At 40.3% G+C, this 18,014-nt stretch overlaps 3 protein-coding genes across 4 annotated transcripts in view; all 3 read left to right on the forward strand.

Annotated features, from left to right (window-relative positions):
* Positions 1-17,269, forward strand: part of LOC119219559 (4-galactosyl-N-acetylglucosaminide 3-alpha-L-fucosyltransferase 9-like) — a 29,159-nt gene extending 11,890 nt beyond the window's left edge. Inside the window, exons 1-2 of one of the 2 annotated variants that reach the window (XM_062558561.1) lie at positions 14,282-14,582; positions 15,733-17,269. In XM_062558561.1, coding sequence (XP_062414545.1) covers positions 15,733-16,815 — 1,083 coding nt within the window. In that variant the 5' untranslated portion in view covers positions 14,282-14,582 and the 3' untranslated portion in view covers positions 16,816-17,269. Of the gene's footprint in view, positions 1-14,281; positions 14,583-15,732 lie in introns of those variants that run through there. The other variant, XM_062558562.1, reaches the window with a different exon arrangement.
* Positions 3,022-6,355, forward strand: LOC119219560 (4-galactosyl-N-acetylglucosaminide 3-alpha-L-fucosyltransferase 9-like). The gene is made up of 2 exons (XM_062558700.1): positions 3,022-3,476; positions 4,685-6,355. Exon 2 carries the CDS (start codon positions 4,685-4,687, stop codon positions 5,759-5,761), a length of 1,077 nt encoding a protein of 358 aa, XP_062414684.1. The 5' UTR covers positions 3,022-3,476; the 3' UTR covers positions 5,762-6,355.
* Positions 8,423-10,857, forward strand: LOC119219414 (4-galactosyl-N-acetylglucosaminide 3-alpha-L-fucosyltransferase 9-like). The gene is made up of 2 exons (XM_062558482.1): positions 8,423-8,701; positions 9,074-10,857. Exon 2 carries the CDS (start codon positions 9,081-9,083, stop codon positions 10,131-10,133), a length of 1,053 nt encoding a protein of 350 aa, XP_062414466.1. The 5' UTR covers positions 8,423-8,701; positions 9,074-9,080; the 3' UTR covers positions 10,134-10,857.
* Positions 17,270-18,014: the final 745 nt, after the last annotated feature.

Here is an 18,014-nt window from a genome sequence, read left to right on the forward strand (position 1 = left end):
TAATGATTCTACTTGTGTGGACGACACAGGGAATAGAGCTAGCCACCCTTCATCCGGCCATGAACTACCTAATCCACCTAAATATCCCATTTTCTCTTTGTGTGTCCTTTTGAATGTTTTACAATCCGACGGTTTACAATGTCACATTAGTGAACATTAAGTGGCCTCTTTTCTCTTTCTGTATCTCCAGGTGTGATCTGAGTGATGTGGAGCCGTATGACCAGCAGTCGGCAGAAGTGCACGTTTCTAGGTTGCATGCCTTTCGCTTGAGCCGGCACACACACACACACACAAAGGGATTTTCTTGCTTTATGTTGTTTATATACCATCAGCGATCTACTCTGTCTCATCGAGTGCATCGTATGGGGCGCTGTTTGTAAAATGTTGCACATTCTAAAATCCTGTGCAGTTTTCGTACATTTAGCGTTATCATATGAATAAAAGAGCAGGACAATATTCACATGCCACTTTTTCAAGCATTTAGCTGAGCTGTTTGTTCATTGATTCTGTTTGTGTGGAAGACACTGAATTTGATCACAATAGACAATCTACAGGAGGTTACACAGACTTTGGGAAGTTATCTAAGATATTTGATTGTGCTGAAGTGTCACACAGCTGTCACAGTTTGTCCATCCGTGTGTTTATTATAATAAAATGTCCCATTCACGGGGCCAACCGACACGGTCTCGTCAGCTTCTTCGTTCATGTTCACTGTGGTTTGTTGTTGTCTGAAGTCATGAACGCTAGTTGGTGCTCCAGTATAATCGGTCCGCCGAAACTCATCCAGTGAGAAACGTTCCGCGGTGCAAAAAATAAGTGTAAAAATTGTTTAATGTGTTATTTTTTGTGTAATTAATTAATCTTAATTCACATTGTAATTAATTTATCGTAATTAACGCGTTAAAGTCCCGGCCCTAATATATATATATATATACATACATACATACATACATGTTCTAATAGATTTGATAAAAGGATAAATATAATAAAATATATGTATATTTATATCTAATATGGGTAGATGAAATCCAGCATTCTGTTTGGTTGAGAGGGATTCACACAATGTACATTATTGACCGATAATGTACAGTACCTGTTCACATTGACCCGAGCGTTACATATCACTGCGCACTCAAAGTAACAGGTTAGATTTTGCAGCGGCTGTCAGTCATTTGACCTTCTTTTTACGTTTTTTTTTTACAGTTGTGGCAATACGCGCTTCCTATGACACTCCAGAAGGAATAATAATCGCCAGCAACGCCACTTGGGATAGGCCCAAGACCATTCTTATTAAGGCACGCAGAGCCGTTCACCAAATCAGGGGTCAGAGACCATAAGATAATTATAAAAGTATAGTTATTTGTTTAATACTCTTTTAAAATGGCAATATGTTCTGCGATAAGGAGTTTGAGGACTATAAAGAAAACAATAAACAAACAATTCAAATCAATAAACCAGCATGCATAATAAAGAAAATGCAAACAAAAAAAGGAAAAAAAAACCACATGTAATATGCCCAACAGTTCACCCAATATAGAGAGCCACATTTGTACCAGTTCTTCAGGTTTTTAGCCGGTATCAAGAACAGTCTCAGTGAGGGGGGGGGGAGCGCGCCGGGGAAGATTGGCCCATTAATTGGTCGTGGCACCAGGATAGCCCCACAACAGCATGTCCAAGGCTGCAGCCCGGTCCAGCGAATTACAGGTCAAGCTGCCCACAGACCCCGGCGGTGGCACCCACCTTGCGCACACACTCACAGACAGCGGCCCACACGAGACACCGAACACCAGCAGTCCAGGCATACATCCACCCACACGGGGACATCCATGACCCAGACAGGGTCGCGCACCACAGCAGAATGTTGACCTAGGGCAGCGGCCAAAACGTAAAGCGCGCCTCCCGGACACGTCTCCACAGACACCCAGCAGGAGAAGACAACAGGATGAGTCCACACACACCAGAGGCTTAAGTAATATCCCCGCCTCTCCCAATCAATTAGAATTAGCCCGAGGTGTGCTGGTCCACACCCCTGTGTACAGGAAAGAGGGAGGGGAAAACCCTCATCCGGTCACACCGTGTACACAGGTAGGGTGCAGGTGAAAACAATCAGGGAGACACGATCATAGGGGAAGGAAGTGAAGCTAACCCAGGAACACAAGAGACAAAAAACTTCCAAATGAAACAGACACAAATCCACACCCTGTCAATATATACTAACATACACTGTTCATAGTTGTATTTATATATTATTTATTTTTATATCCATTACGTTAAATATGTAACCTTCCCTGCTGCTACACACAAAATTCCCCCTGGGGATGAATAAACAATTCATCTTCTAAAACACTACTGTTGAGTATTAAATATAATCATGCATGCTCACGCTAGACTGCAGTTACACTTGAACAATAATTGAATAATAATAATGAGTGGAGGCCGTGCATGACCCGGAGCACATGAACATTTTGATAAAAAGGCTGCACACACTCTCAGGGTCAAATGTAGATGAAACAGAATATTGAGAATAACATGTTTCACACACAAAACATCTTAAGTATGCAGTGAGCTCATGAACAACGGGAGACGTGATGAGCCGAGAGCCTGAAGGGATGGACATCCCTGTGCTCCAATGGCGCTCTCCGAAGGTCATAAACAAGGAGCCGCCTCCATCATAGTGAACCAATCAAAAATGCTCTTAAAGACTATATAATCCGAGTGCACTTTGTATTAAGCGCCCTTTCATTGTTGTTGCTAGACAGCTTTGAAACAGGTCCGTGCACGTATGACTGTCACAAATAAACATTGTCAAATTGCTTTGATTAAAGTCTCAAGTCTGGTCCTTGCTTTGCTCCCGCGACACTACATATGGATGTTTTCGCCTTCTGCATCGTTCTATGTTTTTATTCCAGAGACACCAGAATTAGTCGTTCTATTTTCTTCCTGTTGTGTTTGCCACCATTTTTTTTATTTCATTCAAGAAGAATGAGAGGAATCTGCTGTATGCAGGTCTATTTAACTTGTAAGCTGTTCATCGAGTCAAACTCGTTTCTCATTCAATGCAGGAGATACGGAGAGTTTCAACAGACGAGCCAACACCTTTTTTCAGGAGGCGGGGCTCGTATACTATTACAAGACCTCACAAGGAAGTAGGTTTAACTCGTTGAACCATGTTACACTTTGTAATAGATGCTTGCATTTCATTTTGTTTTTGCTGGAAGTGGGTTTTTCCTACTTTTTAAGTGCTCTGAGGAAACAACTTTAACCTTGGAGCCGTTCACTCTGTTTGTGTGGACGACACAGGGAATCTAACCACAATGATCCATCACCAGAAGGGTGTTCAAAGTGTGACAGCGTTTTTTTCTTGCTGACTCTGGGAGGTTATCCAAGATTTTTGATTGTGCTGAACTCTCACACAGCTGTCACAGTTGGCCCACTGCTGACCAGAAAAAAACATCCATACCTCATAAACTGAAACGGTAAGAAGATAATATTTTATTCTGTGTAGATGTGTGTAGATGTGTGTAGTAAATATTGACTGTTTGATCTCTAAAACTTAAGCATTACAAAGTAATTTTTGGGGGGACAACAGCTGTTGTTCTGCCTTTTGGTCACTATAATAATTCATATTAATATCAATATTATAATAAATCATTTTAATTGAATATTTATACTATATAATAGTTAGAGTAATAACTGTGAGAATTGGTTGTTTGGCCTTAGACACAACTGGAAAGTCTTGGTGGTTTTGAAGGTAATGTGTCCTTAATGGCCCCAAAAAACAAAGCACAATTGCTTTGGCAAAAATAAAAAATGTACTAATGAATACAAAAACTATTGATGCAGGGCAAGAAGCATTTTCACCATTCATACCAAATCATATCTTCACTGTCCTAGATAATGTACACTTTATGTTATGGACACTATTTTTTATTATTTAACCCAAGTGTTAGAGAAATGTTTTATCCGTAATTTTAGCTTAGTAGACAAGTCTTAAAACAACAAAACCCATAAATCTGAGGCAGAAGCAGGAAATAGGAGGAGTTCAAATGCCTAAAAGACAAAATGCTATTTCTGTTGCAATCCTTAAGTGTAATAGTCTCTGTATTTCTGTATAATCATCACACACATTGAAAGTGAACAGATTGCAGTACATTTTAAAAACCTGTAAGCTCTCGCTCCATCCCTTCAATTGCAATTCATATGACATAAATATGAGATGAATTTTACAAATTCATTGGACGTCTGGGATTTTGGAGTCAATGATACGGTTTCACGTATTCTCATAACACAGTTTGTGGGGTGTCTTTAGAAAATTGCTCATTTTTTGGCCGTTGTCAAGCCAGCAACAAATGCCAGTTAATGGTCATAACATGGATACGGTCTTTGCAAAATAAGATGCAGTCTTTACAGAAAACATAAATTAGGTTTAGGTAACAAAACATTCGTTGTTTGAGTTCAAATAACTACGGAAGTGTCGTTACATGAAAATTAATCTCCATTGTCTTCTACCAGGAATGAACAGAGGTCTTGTGGCTGAAAGATCACTTTTTGTTGGATCTATCCACCAATCCCCCCGATGTTATACAGTCATGATTAGTTCATCTTTTTAAATAATTATTAAACTCCTGCATCTTCTGAGACAACGAAGATATCTAATTCTTTGCTTCACTCTCTACTTCCACAGATGAAGATACCAGATTCCAGGAAAACATGGTGCATAACAATTATAGTGGCTTTCTGCCTCTTTGGCTCTATTTTGGCATTCTTTCTCTATTTTGAGCCTCCACCTCCTGTTTGTTCCCCTGAATTCGCACTAGCTGAAAATTATCGTGATCCAGATGAAAAGCCCATAGTCCTGCTGTGGTTCTGGCCCCTCGGTGTCAGGTTTGATTTCAAAATGTGCTTAACCAACTTCCAAATTGATAACTGTGTTCTGACAGATGATAGATCCCTCTACAGCAAGGCCCACGGAGTCATTTTCTACCAAAAAGAAATAGGCTGGAATTTGGACAACATGCCACAGGAGCCACGTCCATCTTTTCAGAAGTGGATTTGGTTCCATGTGGAATCGCCGACGAACACAGGAAGGATACCGGGTCTGGTCAACCTGTTCAACTTAACATTGAGCTACAGAAGATATGCTGGCATCAATGTGAGGAATGATCTCACGATCAGAGACACTGAAAGCACAGAGGACTTTGTTTTGCCCAAGAAAGACAAACTAGTGTGCTGGATAGTCAGTAACAACAACCCTCAAACTGGAACAGCTGTGAGAGAACAATATTATCGTGAACTATCTAAACACATCAACATCAGTCTCTTTGGTAAAGCCTATACTGGGAATGTTTTAAGTTATGAGGAGTACTACTCAACAATTGCTAGCTGTAAGTTTTACCTCTCATTTGAGAACTCTATCCACAAAGACTATATCACAGAGAAGGTCAACGGGCCCCTGGTGGCGGGGACGGTCCCTGTAGTTTTGGGTCCGCCGAGAGAAAACTATGAGCAATTCCTTCCCTCTGATGCCTTCATCCACATAAATGATTTCCCTGATGCAAAGTCACTGGCTGCCTTTCTGCTGGACATGAAGGACGAGGAGTACGCACGTTACTTTGAGTGGAGAAAGTTCTTCACAGCCACCCCTCACCTGTTGTCCACCCAAAATGAATTCATTCAGCCTATCTGCCTCGCCTGCAAACACATGGCAAGGGACAGGGATTTCCATATAGTTCACGACCTTTATGACTGGTACTTCGGATGATAAAGAGAATGTCCCTTGATGTTGGCTCAAGATGGAGTCCTATCGCCAGACTGTGCACTATTTCAATGTTATGGTGTAATAAATGTTTGGCACTTCTGCACAAGTCTCTCCTGATTGAATTAAGTAGATGTGATCAGGGAATTATTGTACTTTTTGGAATTTATTGTCCCTTTTTTAGAAAATTAGCTTAGCTTGAAGACTGTAAAAGGGAAAAGGAGCTAGCCAGTAATTTTTTGTTTTTTTTAATATTAACATTTTAATAGTCACCTTCAAACTCTTATTTTATCAACCTGTAGTCCTCCCCCACTGAAAGGTTCAGTGTGTTTCCTGAAGCTAAAGCACATTTCACAATGTTAATTCCTGGCATGTCCCTGTTTGTGCCTTGATGAAATATGATCAAATAGGACCAGGTGAGATGCAGACAAAGAGGCTTTTGGCAGGTTGTGTTCAGCTTGTTAGTCGTGTCAATTGTTCATTCTGGCTTTTGTTCAGTGGCGGCTGGTCCATAGAGAGCAATGGGGCGTTGCCCCACCCTGAGCAACAAAAAAAAAAAGAGTGTCGTTTTTTTGTTTATATTAAAAATACCTTCTACAAATAGTCAATCTGTTCATTTGTGTTTTTGAAACATGGAATATACCCAGTATTATTTGTAAATTAAGATATCTGGATGCTTTTCCTGCACGTCCTCTCTGCATGTCTCAGATGAGCTCGGGGCGTGTCTCAATGTGGCGTGGCAGCTTTTTAGTTGTGTTAAATGTGCACAACATATCTTACTTGTTTAGATTAACAACTATTATAGTTTAATTGAGATACACAACTAACATTTAAATGTAGTTTTTCTGGTTAATTGAGTATTTTATTTATCAAATTGGCATGTATACATTTTATATTCAAATAGAACACAGCATTATTACACCATGATATTGTGAGGGCAGACTGTACCTCAACATTAACAGGCACAAGTTGTGTTGAACAACGTGGCTTTTTTATTCTTCTACTTAAAGTGGAGGAAAGACTATGGTACAGAAAAATGCATTTATGAAGTGTTTTCTTTGTGTCCGCTTATGTAGGAAGAGTAGAAGCACTTAAAGCTGTGCATACCACCAAAATAAGATAAACATAAAATCAAATGTGATCTGATTAAATGTAATGTGGCAGTGTTATGCATATTTTGAGCATTTTAATTCCTTACAAAATACTTTTATGTATTATGTAGCAGGTAGCCTTACCTGCTGCTACACACACATTTCCCCAGCAAACCCGAGATCCTCCATGTGGCAGTGACACGCAGTGGCAAGTGAGTGCAAACTGCCAGTAATTCAGTGGCAAGACCGGCACGACCATTACAACGGCACGCTGTGTGGGCGGAAGTCAGCTGCCGTAAATCCCTTTTCTTTAATTAATTTTTTTATTTGAGACACATGAGCCACCCCTACTCTAGTCAAAACATGCACCCGTTTTCTTAAGGCAGGGGCTAATTTTAGGTTTGGACCAGATACTGCCCACTTCGATCTCAAGTCCGGCGGAAAGAGTGTGAGTGGTTCCGCGGGTTGGGTGGGGTTCCGTGTGGGGGCGAGCGGGGACAACCCAGTGGCCTCTGTGTGGCAACTCTGTGACCTCTAGGGCTTCTGGGGCTTCACAACAGGGATACTCGTTCTGCACTCAACCTACCAACTCCAGCTTCCAATTTCATTTCATTTCTCTCAGCAGCTCAGAGAGAAGAGAGCAAAAACAGAGAGAGAAAGATGACATTCCGCGAAGCACTTTCAGTGAGTTGGGAGAGCAGTGATCAAGGCTCACGGAGCTTCAGACCTTTGTGGATTAGATAAATATGAATATGATCCGGTTAAGTGCATTCACAATTTTTTTTTGTAATATCACATTAATAGTGACAAACGCTGGTGGACGATTTTGAAGTCAGCAGTTTGTGCCTGTGTGGTGGGACAGTTGAAAAAACACACTATAAACTAAAACCATAAATAGTCAGTCGTTTCTGGTTTGTTTGTATATATACTACATGTGTTTGAAAATAAATTGTTGTAATGGTAGTTTGTCATTGTGAGGTACAAACAGGCACATTGTGTAAATAACGAATGGTCTTCATCTTTTCGTTTTTATATGTGGTAAATATATGGTTTGAAAAACAACACTTTTGATGTTAATAAATCCTTTGTACACATCCTCAGGTCAATAAAAAACAAAAGACAGCTCGGCTATGGAATGCCGTTTTATTCCAAATTAAATAAATGAATAAATACATAAACAAATGAAATGCATTTGAAATACATTTAATTTGGAATAAAACGGCATTCCATACTCTGCAGCCCGTTGTTGGGTGCGGATCGAGTTACGCCATAAGAGGGATCTCGCGGTCTCTCCATTTCCCCACCAGGGGATAAATAAACTACATGCATCTAAAACACGACATATGGATGTCTTCGGTTTTGCCAGCCTTTTGCATCGTTCTATGTGTTTATTGTTATCTGATCTATTCCACACACGCGCACGCGCGCGCAACCAGCCGGAACTAGTCGTTGTGTGCTCACAGTGTTGTGTTTGCCACAAATGGTTTTAATCTACTATTTGGATTAGTAGTAGCTCCGACACCTTTTCTCAGAAGGTGGGGCTCGTGTTCTATGACGAGACATTTTGAGGAAGTTGGTTCGACTCGTTGAACCCGAAGTTCAACTTTGTATTTGACACTTTACGTATGTTTTTTTTTCCTGAGTGGGGTTGTCGATACGTTGCAGGTGCTCTGACCACACAGCTTCCACTCATGTTCGCTCATTGATTTTCGTCTCCGTGAACGAATCGGACCACAATCATCAAACTATAAAAAGGTTACCTGTGCTTCAGTGCGGGACATCGGTAGGTGAGTGTCAAAGGGCTGCCACAGGTGACATACCAGGAAGAGACGTCCAGCCGGCCAACTCCGCAAAGGTGAGAACAGCGAGGACTACGAAATATGGATTTCACTATTCATCAAATGTTTCGTCAAATCATATCCTTCAGGTCCTCAAAAATATACGGACACTGTAGCTTTATATTTTAGCCACCAGATTACACGTTTGATTCAATCAGGAGATTCAATACAGCTGAATGACTTTTTTTTACTTTATCTGGGAAATAGGTTCCATTACACTGGTGTCTCAATGTTTTTTATGATTATTAATATTTTGAAAGTTACCTGCTACTGAAGGGGTTATTTTTTTAAACGTATTTACTTATTATTTAATTCTCTTACTTGTTTGAGAATTAAAACATTCCTGTGGGTGTTGCCGAAGAACTAAAGCCATTCGTCTCTTCTTGCAGGTTTAAAATGGCCTTTGGCTTCAAGGTTTTACGAGCCACCATTTTCGTGGCTGGAATCGGAGTCCTGGTTTTGATGTATTTGAAGTCATCTCCTGCTCCAAAATGCCGACCTCCTCCGGTTCATTCAGCTCAACTGACCACGAAGACAGACAGGCCTCTAATGCTGCTGTGGTTCTGGCCTGAAAACAAAAAGTTTGATTTTCAAGACTGTAAGACGCTTTTCCAGATTGACGACTGCACCCTCACAGATGACAGGTCGTTATACTCCAGAGCTCATAACGTTTTGGTGTACCACGCGGCTATCCAGGACGACCTCTCCAACCTTCCCACCTCACCTCGACCAAAGTTCCAGAGGTGGATCTGGTTCAACAACGGCACCCATACAAACACGAGCAGAATAGAAGGCATCCAAAGCCTTTTTAACTTAACCTTGAGCTACAGGAAGGATTCAGATATCCAGGTCCGCTGGCAACTTACTCAGAAGAGGAATTCTGATGAAAATTTTGCACTGCCCAAAAAAGAACGATTGCTTTGTTGGATTGTGGATGATGAAGACCTCGCCACAAAGTCAGGGGAGAGATACAGCTACTACAGAGAGCTAATAAAACACATCAAGGTAGATGTTTTCCAGAGCTCCTCTGTCAAAGGGGACACCTATTTCCTGACCATTAGCAGCTGCAAATTCTACCTTTCCTTTGAGAATTCAATTAACAGAGATTACATTACAGAAACGTTCAACGGACCTCTTGCATCTGGCACCGTGCCGATAGTTTTAGGCCCACCGAGAAAGAACTATGAGGATTTTGCCTACGGTACTTCCTTCATACATGTAAACGACTTTCCTAATGCCTTGGCACTAGCTCAGTTCCTCCAGAAGCTGGATAAGGACAATGAGGCTTATATGAAATACTTTAATTGGCGGCGATTCTTCACTGCGATACGTCATCCTACTGACGAGAAGCACAAGTTTGCCCACGCTATCTGCCAGGCTTGTCTTCACGTCGGCATTTACAATAATTACAGAGTTGTACCTGATCTGAATAAGTGGCTTTTATTGTAACACTGTTATTGATTAATCGTTCCCCTGAAATGTTTTACAACACAAATCGGTATCTATTCAGAGGAGATCTTTAGAATCTGTAACCTTTGGCTTTTCTCATGGTTAAAGCTTTTAATGACAAGAAAAACAGCCCTGTATTTTTCACAATTCCTTACTTTTAAAAAATTCAGAATCTTTTCAGCCAATGAAGTGGCCTATGATCCTTTAGGTAAATTACAAAACTCACTCACTCTCATTTCTGTGAGAGAAGACCCTTTAAAAAAGTGAAACAAAAAAATATATACTTGGATTCTACACACATTTTTCACGTTATGTGTAATACTTTTCCTTTTTTCAAACTCAGGTGGTTTTATATTATGTGTCTTTTATTACTTTTTATAACTCTGTTCTTGCTCTTTCTTCCTCAATTATCCTTCTGATTTAGCATTTGAGCTTCTGTTAGATACATATGTATGTATATATGTACGTTTCAGCTAAGTGACCTTATTGCACTCATCTCCCAGGTTACCCAGCCACGCCACGGAGGAGTCAGGTATCTACAAAACTAAGACTCATCAGTGGTACAAAAGGCAATAGGAGCTCCTTGTTACATCTTGTTTTCATTTTTGCTTGTATATTATCTTACTTAATCTTATTTAATTTTATTCTATTCTTATATTGCACCAACCTTTAAAGACAAATTCTTCTGTGTATAACATATGTGACAATAAAAGGCTTCTGATGCTGATTCTGCATGAGGTGCATCCAGGATGGTTTCATTCTGCTTGTTTAGTTAGAAACTCTTTCTCATTAGCTGTCATTCATTTTCAATTGACAGGTTTACTAAACAATTCTTTGATAATAACAAATCATTTTTGTAAACCTGCTTTTGGATCTGTGATCATATATATATGCACCGGCGACAGATATTCTGTGTGCTGGGCTTCGTTTGTAGTCTCATCCTAATGGTTTTTGGTGACATTTCATTAATTAATAAACCGATTTATTTACCTTGTTTTCATTCATTCTGAGGTGCTGTGTCTCCCTCTAGCAGACTTCTATGTTGCTCCGACCAAGCACAGGGAAATCCTGTCAACTGCTAGATAGACTGAACAGGACATCCGACCTATATCTCCAGATACCAGACCACAGCCAACTGAGGTGTTTGGATGACAGCATGCGACTGAGAAATACGTTTTTTTGTTATGTTTCTATTTTGCGTAAACCCCTTTAATGCGTGATGGAGTGTTATTATATCCACTCAGTTTGTAGCTCCAAACTCCCAGAAAAGTTGTCATTCACATTATTCAATTTTTTTAGTTTTAGTCCATTGCAGCTTTTGATCCTCTCATTTGATTCTGCTTTGCATTCTGTCTAGGTTCCTGATTACTATGTAAACCGTTGCAAGTCACAAAGTTTAACCAACTGACAGAAGCATGGATTCAATCCATTTAACAACAATGAAGACTTTCAGCTTCATGGAGTTTCAATTGGTTCCACATGTGGGCGGAGACTGAGACTCCTGGTCTCTTGGATCCCCTGTGTGTGTGTGTCTGCGTGTGTGTGTGTGTGTCCTTGGACAGCACCCGGCAGGTTATATGCACTTAAGCAAGCAGAGAAACTTTCTCTTTAAACATAATATCGCAGAAGTGGGGACATCCGCCCGCCTCCTGTTGCAGCTGGAGAGATGCCCGAGGCAGAATGTGCTCCAGCCGCAAGATCCTGTGGAGCCTGCTCCTGCTGTCCGTGGTGGAGGTGGGACTCGGCGTGGCGAGCATCGTCCTCGGGGCCGTGGGCATCAGCTGGGTCCGGGGCCACCACAAGCCGCAGCAGGGCCACGCGTCCCTGGTGTGGAGTAAGATATTAACTTTGTGTTTTATATAAATCCATAAAATCTAATTTATCTAACGCTGGAAAAAAATCAACTCAAATCTCAAAATGACCTCATAATTCAACAACAAACTCAGCCTGTCGTTAAGTTAAGATTTTTTGTAGTCAAGACATTTTTGTAATTTGCGAGAGGAAAAAGCTGTTTTTGGAATTATATTTAAGCCAATTATGTCATATCCAGGAAACTTTGATACGCTATTTAATCAGGTCTGTCTCATGTGTTCTCATGATTTCCTGTTTTAACCTGTATTGACTATGGACCATTAAATGACATTACTATTAAGAATCGGAACCCTCTGCCCCTCATGTCATCAGCCTTTGAACAACTGCAACAGGCCAAGATTTTCGCGAAGCTAGACCTGACAACTGCTTATCACCTGATCCGCATTAGAGAAGGCATCGAGTGGAAGACCGGCTTCAACACTCCTCCTTTAACACTTGTCTGCCATGTCCACCAAGTCCTCCAGCACCTGCTGGAGAACCATCTTTATGTTAAAGCTTCATCTCACAAATGGCTCCGGCTGTGGATCAGTAGCCTACACCTGGTAAGCTTTTACAGGCGGCTCAGCGCCATAGTGTCTCCTCTCCATGCTCTCACCTTTCCTCAAGCTCAGTTCCTGTGGTCTCCCCAAGATGAGGAGTCTTTCAAAAGGCCAAATCTTTATTAAATCAGTCCTTAACATTTGCCTTTATGGACACATAAGGAGATAAAACTCCTTAGACATTGTGTTTTATAAAATATGTATCACATGTTTATTTATTTTTTATGAGCACAAGAATAAAACATTTTAGATGTTTATTGATTAGTTATTTATGTCTAACAATGCAATTAAGAAATTTGACAAATAGTTCCATTCAGTGATTTATTTTGTTCACACCTGTCAATCGATAGTGCCAAAAGCTCTGACACATCAGTGTCTTTAGTACAGCGCATTAAGTTATGAGGAGTACTACTCAACAATTGCTAGCTGTAAGTTTTACCTCTGATTTGAGGTCGATCCATACAGACTATATCACAGAGAAGTTTAACAGGACCCTTGTGGCGAGGACCGTCGAGAGCAGACAATGATCAATTCCTTCCCGCCGACGCCTTTATCCACATAAATGATTCCCCTGATGCAAAGTCACATTTCTTTAAGTGGAGAAAGTTCATTACAGCTACCTCTCACGTTCTGTTGACTAGGGCTGCAACTACCGATTATTTTAAAAATTCGATTATTCTGCCTATTCTTTATTCAATGAATCGATGAATCAAATAAAAATAAAAAACAGCAATAAAAAGCTTTAATTTCCAACACTTTATTCAAAAACAGAACTCTAAATTCACATGCAAAATATGTTAGAAAGTACAGGTTGCACCTTGAACATAATAATAATTAATAATTAATAATTAATAATAAAAAATAAAGATAATGACAAATCAGAAAATTTCACCGGATTTGTTATTAACGTCAGAACTTGTTCTCTATATTACACTCACAAACTCTCACACTCAAATACACTCTGAAACACACCCCCATGTTCACTTCAAGCTTCATTCATTTATTTATTATATTATTACTATCATTGTAGTGCAAGTTAAGTAATGTCCCTCACATCAAAAAGGGACAGCGTTATGCTCCCGTGCCATGTTAGGTTGACTTTGCGTATTTTGCCATTGACACACTTTTTTAGTTTATTCAATCTAAAAAGCTCCCACACCTTGGACGACTTAACTCGAACACACGTCATTGCCTGCGTCATGTGACTCACAACAACTGCTGTTGCTCTTTCCTCTACGACGGCTTGGCTCTTTTATTTTTTATTTTTGCTGCACGCGCATTTCCGCAACTCCTTGAGTGATGTAACAGGGACAAGCGGCTAGCCTGTCGGCATATTCTAATAGCCCAGGACATTTTCTGAAGCTAAAGCACATCTAAAAATGTTAATTCCTGGCATGTCCCTGTTTGTGCATTGCTGAAAGATGATCAAGAAGGACCAGTTAAGATGCAGACAAAGAGGCTTTTGGCAGGTTGTATTTAGCTTGTCTGTTGTGTCAAATGTTCATTCTGGCTTTTCTTTCATTTTTTTTTTTACAAAAACCCACTTCAGGGTGGGACAAGATTGATGGGGATGCACATGAATAAATGATCTGTGATTTAGGAACAGTCTCCGGATAAGGCTATAGAGCATTGTCTGTTTCGCTTTGAGTTCCTCCCTGTTTCCGTCTTATCAGTGTTTGCTTAACTAGCCTGCATAACGCACAGTACAAAGTCTGTTTGAGTCCTTGAACCAGGAGTTAAACCTCATACGAGCGTTCCCTCATTTGTTTTAGTGGGGTGGGGATCCATTCGTTTCACGTGCTCTGAGCAAACAACTTCTGAATGGACGCTGTTCAGCTGTTTGTTCATTGATTCTATTTGTGTGGACGACACTGTGAATCTGATCACAATCTACAGGTTAAATGTTGTTAAAAGTGTGACAACGGTTTATTCTTGCTGACTTTGGGAAGTTATCCAAGAGATTTGAATCTGCTGAAGTGTCACACAGCTGATCCATGCCTACCAGAAAAGAGACATCCATACCTCATATTCTGAAACGGTAAGAAAAAATAGTATTTTATTTAGTGGTGATGTGAGTATTGACTGTTTGATCTCTAAAACTTTAGCTTTAAAAAAGTAGTAAATATTTGGGACCTATATAATCTACAGGTGCCTTTTGCTCACTATAATAATTGATATTAATATCAATATAATAATGAATTATATTACTTTAAAAGATTTTTAATGCCAAATAACTGTTAGAATTGGTTGTTTGGCCTTAGAGACAACTTGAAAGTCTTGGTGGTTTTTGAAGTAATGTGTCCTTAACGGCCCGACAACAACAGGGAATTGCTTTTCCTAAAATAAAAAACGTACTGGTAAATATAAAAAAAATTGAAGCAGGGATGGAAGCGTTTTGTTAAATCATGTCCTCACTGTCCTGGATAAAGTAATGACCTTTCAGCTTTATGTTGTGGACACCATTGTTTTATTATTTAACCCAAGTCTCTAAGAATTATTTTATCCGTAATATTAACAGAGTAGACAAGCCTTGAAACTACAATACTCATTAATCAGAGGCAGAAGCAGGAAATAAGAGTTCAAGTTCCGTTGCAATCCTTGAGTGTGATAGTTTCTGTATTTCTTTATAATCCACAAACACATTGAAAGTGAACAGATTGCAGTACATTTTAAAACCTTTTTTATCAAGTCTGTAATCGCTACATCCCATCAATACCAACGGAAATGACAGAAATTTAAGCATTGATTGGACGACGGGATGTTGTAGTCAATGATAAGGTTTCACGTATTCTCATACATCAGTTGTGGGGTGCTCATATTTTGGCCGTTGTCAAGCCAGCAACAAATGCCAGTTAATGGTCATAACATGGATACGGTCTTTGCAAAATAAGATGCAGTCTTTACAGAAAACATAAAATTAGGTTTAGGTAACAAAACATTCGTTGTTTGAGTTCAAATAACTACGTAAGTGTCGTTACATGAAAATGAATCTCCATTGTCTTCTACCAGGAATGAACAGAGGTCTTGTGGCTGAAAGATCACTTTTTGTTAGATCTATCCACCAATCCCCCCGATGTTATACAGCCTTGATTTGTTAATCTTTTTTACTAATAATTAAACTCTTGTTTCCTGCAGCTTCTGAGACAACGAAGATATCTAATTCTTTGCTTTATTCTCTACTTCCACAGATGAAGATACCAGATTCCAAGAAAACATGGTGCATAACAATTATAGTGGCTTTCTGCCTCTTCGGCTCTATTTTGGCATTCTTTCTCTATTTTGAGCCTCCATCTCCTGTTTGTTCCCCTGAATTCGCACTAGCTGAAAATCATCGTGATCCACATCCAGATGAAAAGCCCATAGTCCTGCTGTGGTTCTGGCCCCTCGGTGTCAGGTTTGATTTCAAAATGTGCTTAACCAACTTCCAAATTGATAACTGTGTTCTGACAGATGATAGATCCCTCTACAGCAAGGCACACGGAGTCATTTTCTACCAAAGAAACATAGCCTGGAATTTGGACAACATGCCACAGGAGCCACGTCCATCTTTTCAGAAGTGGATTTGGTTCCATGTGGAATCGCCAACGAACACAGGAAGGATACCGGGTCTGGTCAACCTGTTCAACTTAACATTGAGCTACAGAAGATATGCTGGCATCAATGTGAGGAATGATCTCACGATCAGAGACACTGAAAGCACAGAGGACTTTGTTTTGCCCAAGAAAGACAAACTAGTGTGCTGGATAGTCAGTAACAATAACCCTCAAACTGGAACAGCTGTGAGAGAACAATATTATCGTGAACTATCTAAACATATCAACATCAATGTCTTTGGTCGAGCCTATACTGGGCACGCTTTAAGTTATGAGGAGTACTACTCAACAATTGCTAGCTGTAAGTTTTACCTCTCATTTGAGAACTCCATCCACAGAGACTACGTCACAGAGAAGGTCAACGGGCCCCTCGTGGCGGGGACGGTCCCTGTAGTTTTGGGTCCGCCGAGAGAAAACTATGAGCAATTCCTTCCCTCTGACGCCTTCATCCACATAAATGATTTCCCTGATGCAAAGTCACTGGCTGCCTATCTGCTGAACATGAAGGACGAGGAGTACGCACGTTACTTTGAGTGGAGAAAGTTCTTCACAGCCACCCCTCACCTGCAGTCCACCCAAAATGAATTCATTCAGCCTATCTGCCTCGCCTGCAAACACATGTCAAGGGACAGGGGTTTCCATATAGTTCACGACCTTTATGACTGGTACTTTGAATGAAAACATCAAAGAGAACGTCACTTGATGTTGGCTCAATCATGTGGATGAAGACTGAACATGAGTGTTTAGCACGCTGTATTCTGTTTTAAGTAGATAAGATTTGGAATTATTTTACAATTTTGGAATATATTGTCCCTCTTTTAGAAAAATAGCTTAGCTTGAAGATTGTAAAAGGGAGAAGCAGCCTCTAATAACAGAGCACTGAACCCTGTTTTACATATTTGTATAACATAATCCAGGATCATCTGTGCCGGTATTCTTTCTTTGTAAATATCAGTAATGTATATTTTGATAGTCTCCTTCAAACTCTTACATTTTCCACCTATAGTCCTCCCGTACTGAAAGGTTTAGTGTGTTTCCTAACAATGTTAATCCCAGGCAGGTCCCTGTTTGTGCCTTGATCAAATATGATCAAGTAGGGTGTCAGGTGAGATGCAAATGGTTTTACTCATTTGGTGACTAATAAAATAAATTATTAAATAAATTGCTTGTTGTGTTTTTTGTGTTATTAAGGAACATACCCCAGATAAGATTGTAGAGCTTGAGACCTTTTTCGCTTTGAGTCCCTCCCTCTACCCTTGTTCTCAGTGTTTGCTTATCTAGCCTGCATCACGCACAGTACCAAGTACTTTTCACTCCTTGGACAAGAAGGTAAACTTCATACAACTCTTGCCTCTCATTTGTTTTTGTGGTTGGGGTTTTCCATATGATTTCAGTGCAAGTTCATTTCAGACCAAAGTCACAAGGCGGCATTCTTGTAGACTGCAGCCTTCAGCTGCATTCGCGGTAGACCTGGGCTGGTTTCTCCAAGAACCGTATAGGCTGAACCAACAAAAGGTTACTATGAGGGACTTCCTGCTTGCGTCATCAGCATTGCCTCCGCTGCTCCTGTTGTCTAGCAACCTGCTGAACAAAAGCCTTAAAACCCGAAACCCAAAGTACAGATAAAGAAGATAAACTTGCAACTGCATGATGGGATATGCTGGGGCGCAAAGATAGATTCGATGTGTCCTCCAAATTTGCTCTTGGGGGGCTGCAAGCCTCGACCGCATTTGGAGGAGCCGACGGAATGGGACAGGCAAGTTGCAGCCAAGTCGCAGCAGAAGTGACGTATGCAGTCGACGAATGCGTCCTTAAGGATGCAGCCTTGTGACTTTGAGACACAGCTATTGTGAGTTTCTCATAAACTCAGTGTGTAA

This window comes from Pungitius pungitius, chromosome 17 (assembly GCF_949316345.1).
Source record: "Pungitius pungitius chromosome 17, fPunPun2.1, whole genome shotgun sequence".
Lineage (NCBI taxonomy): Eukaryota > Metazoa > Chordata > Actinopteri > Perciformes > Gasterosteidae > Pungitius > Pungitius pungitius.

What these genes read in the sequence shown, in the direction of transcription:
- LOC119219414 (XM_062558482.1), top strand. Translation starts at nt 9,081, where the DNA reads ATGGCCTTTGGCTTCAAGGTTTTACGAGCCACCATTTTCGTGGCTGGA.
- LOC119219560 (XM_062558700.1), top strand. Translation starts at nt 4,685, where the DNA reads ATGAAGATACCAGATTCCAGGAAAACATGGTGCATAACAATTATAGTG.